The 2,643-nt window shown below is 41.2% G+C and overlaps 1 protein-coding gene across 1 annotated transcript in view; it reads left to right on the top strand.

Annotated features, from left to right (window-relative positions):
- Positions 1 to 2,437, top strand: part of LOC140716678 (CMP-N-acetylneuraminate-beta-galactosamide-alpha-2,3-sialyltransferase 4-like) — a 65,908-nt gene extending 63,471 nt beyond the window's left edge. Inside the window, exon 13 of the mRNA XM_073029500.1 lies at positions 1,790 to 2,437. Within this exon, the coding sequence (XP_072885601.1) occupies positions 1,790 to 1,870 (81 nt within the window). The 3' untranslated portion in view covers positions 1,871 to 2,437. The remainder of the gene's footprint in view (positions 1 to 1,789) is intronic.
- Positions 2,438 to 2,643: the final 206 nt, after the last annotated feature.

Here is a 2,643-nt window from a genome sequence, read left to right as displayed (position 1 = left end):
ATAAGGTCACTCCTCAGACTCCTACAGTCCACTAGGAATAAACCCAGCTTATCCCACCTCTTCTTATAACTCCAACCAGGGCAGCAGTTAGCATGGGACAGCATGGGGCCTCAGAGTGCAGAACTCAATTCTGCCACTGTCTATAATGAGTTTGTACGTTCTCCCCATGACCGCATGGGTTTCCTCCAGGTGCTCCGGTTTCCTCTCACAGGCCAAAGACGTACAGATCGGTAGGCTAATTTGTCATTGTAAATGGCCCTGGGATTAGGCTGGGGTTAAATAGATTGGTTGCTGGGTGGTTGCTAACCCTAACCCTAACCCTAATGCGAGGGCTGGAAGGGCCTTTTCCATGCTGTTTCTCTAAATAAATAAATAACCCTCCATTCCAAGCAATATCCTGGTGAGTTAATCTATTGCTACCACAATAAATGTTAGTGTAAAACCATAAACAACACTCCAGATATGGTCTAACCAATGTTTTGTACAGCTGCAGCATGATTTCCCAACACTTGGGTTATTAGGGCAAGCATGCCAAGTGCTTTATTCAGCTGCTTTGGTACTTTAATTGAGTTGTGAACTTGCATTGCTAGGTTCAAGGTTCAAGGGACATTTATTTTCAAAGTACGCATGAGGTTCATCACTTCCTGTCAGAAGTTTTAAATGACCAGATTCAGGTCAGATCAGATTCAGGTTTATTTATCACACGTACAAGGAAACATACAGTGAAATGTGTTGTTTGCATTAACAACCAACACACCTTTTATAGTTACTTTACTTTATTACTTTATTGTCGCCAAACAATTGATACTAGAGCATACAATCATCACAGCGATATTTGATTCTGCGCTTCACGCTCTCTGGAGTACAAATTGAAGTAAATATGATAAAAATTTAAATTATAAATCATAATTAGAAAATAGAAAAAGGAAAGTAAGGTAGTGCAAGTCAGGTCCGGATATTTGGAAGGTACGGCCCAGATCCGGGTCAGGATCAGTTCAGCAGTCTTATCACAGTTGGAAAGAAGCTGTTCCCAAATCTGAAAGAATCTTCATGCTCCTGAACCTTCTCCCGGAGGGAAGGGGGACAAAAAGTGTGTTGGCTGGGTGGGTCGTGTCCTTGATTATCCTGGCAGCAGTGCTCTGACAGCTTGCGGTGTAAAGTGAGTCCAAGGATGGAAGATTGGTTTGTGTGATGTGCTGGGCTATGTTCATGATCTTCTGCAGCTTCTTCCGGTCTTGGACAGGACAACTTCCATACCAGGTTGTGATGCACCCTAGAAGAATGCTTTCTACGGTGCATCTATAAAAAATTAGTGAGGTTTTTAGGGGACAGTCCAAATTTCTTCAGCTTACGGGTACAGAAGCTGTGCACAGCTCTTCAGAGGCAGTCGCACCAATACCTTGTACATTTTGTCCAATGTTTTGCTAGTTCTAAACTCCAATCCCTTTGCAATAAAGGCCAATATGCTATTTGGTCTTCTGTCTGATGCAGTCTCCGGTCCCTCCAATCTCTGAAGTCCTTTGGCAGGAAATCTCTGCCCTACACCCCTCTCATGACCCTCTTGTCAGTTTCAAACATTGGGTCAGCATTTGCTACAGTAATATGTCCAGCCTATTTGTAATGATTTAGCATATCTCTGTGCTTTTCATAAAGATAGTTCCTTTTTCCTGGTCTGTGTGGGGAGGGAGGGAGGATGTGGGTGTTGCATTTGCTTCTCTTCAGGCTCTGTGCATTGTTTTCTGTTTGAAGTTGCAATCTATGTTTAATCACTCTGATTACTTTTTTTCAGAGTTCTATGCACAATGTTATGAAAGAAGACCTACTTTTGAGGAAGTTGCAGAAAGCTGAGATTATAAAATATCTCACTTAACCTTAAGAATGATTTGTACATTTCTATACATGATTTATTTTTAATAACCTGCCAGCAAAGTGGGATTTACTTAAATCTAATACTACCTCTCTGTCATACTTGGGGTTTCACTGCCATGTGTAGCTCTTTTTCTTTCTCATCCTATTCAGTACTCAGTACCACCCTTTCCTGCTCTCTGGTGAGACAACGTGAAGGAGTGCCAGCGAAAGATGATTCTGTATTAATATTCATGATATCACTGAAAGCTCTTGTTATGGTGGTTGGGCTATCATATTTAGATCAAACAGAATGGCCTCTTAAACCTGCAAACAGGAAAAGCTTCAGGTGCTAAAATCTAGCTGCTAAAAAAACAAACTTACTCAGTTCTGATGCAAAATATGATGCAAATTCTGCTGCAATTCTGACCCAAAATATTGATCACCCTGTTGCCTCTGCAAATCTGCTTGATCCACTGATTTCTTTCAGCATTTTGCTTACATTTTCCCTAACCTTGTTGCTTTTAATAAGAGGCATTGTACTCGCATGCTATGGGATGCAATGCTGAACACCACAGCTACCTATTGAAAATTGCTGGACGCCAGGGTTACAAAGTATGAGAGGCAAATATATTCAAATAACTGCAGAATTGGCAGTGAATAGAAACGTCTGTACAGAGCCCAAAATGGATGAAAAAAAATTGAGATTAGGACACAGTAAGTGAAAGCAGAAGGTTTTCCCTTCACTGTTATTGGCCAGTCTCCTCTTGGCTTTCCTTTTAAAATTTGGCAGACATT

This window comes from Hemitrygon akajei, chromosome 26 (assembly GCF_048418815.1).
Source record: "Hemitrygon akajei chromosome 26, sHemAka1.3, whole genome shotgun sequence".
In the NCBI taxonomy this organism is placed as follows: domain Eukaryota; kingdom Metazoa; phylum Chordata; class Chondrichthyes; order Myliobatiformes; family Dasyatidae; genus Hemitrygon; species Hemitrygon akajei.
Note: the sequence above shows the minus strand (reverse complement) of the source record. Positions and strands in the feature narration are given on the sequence as shown.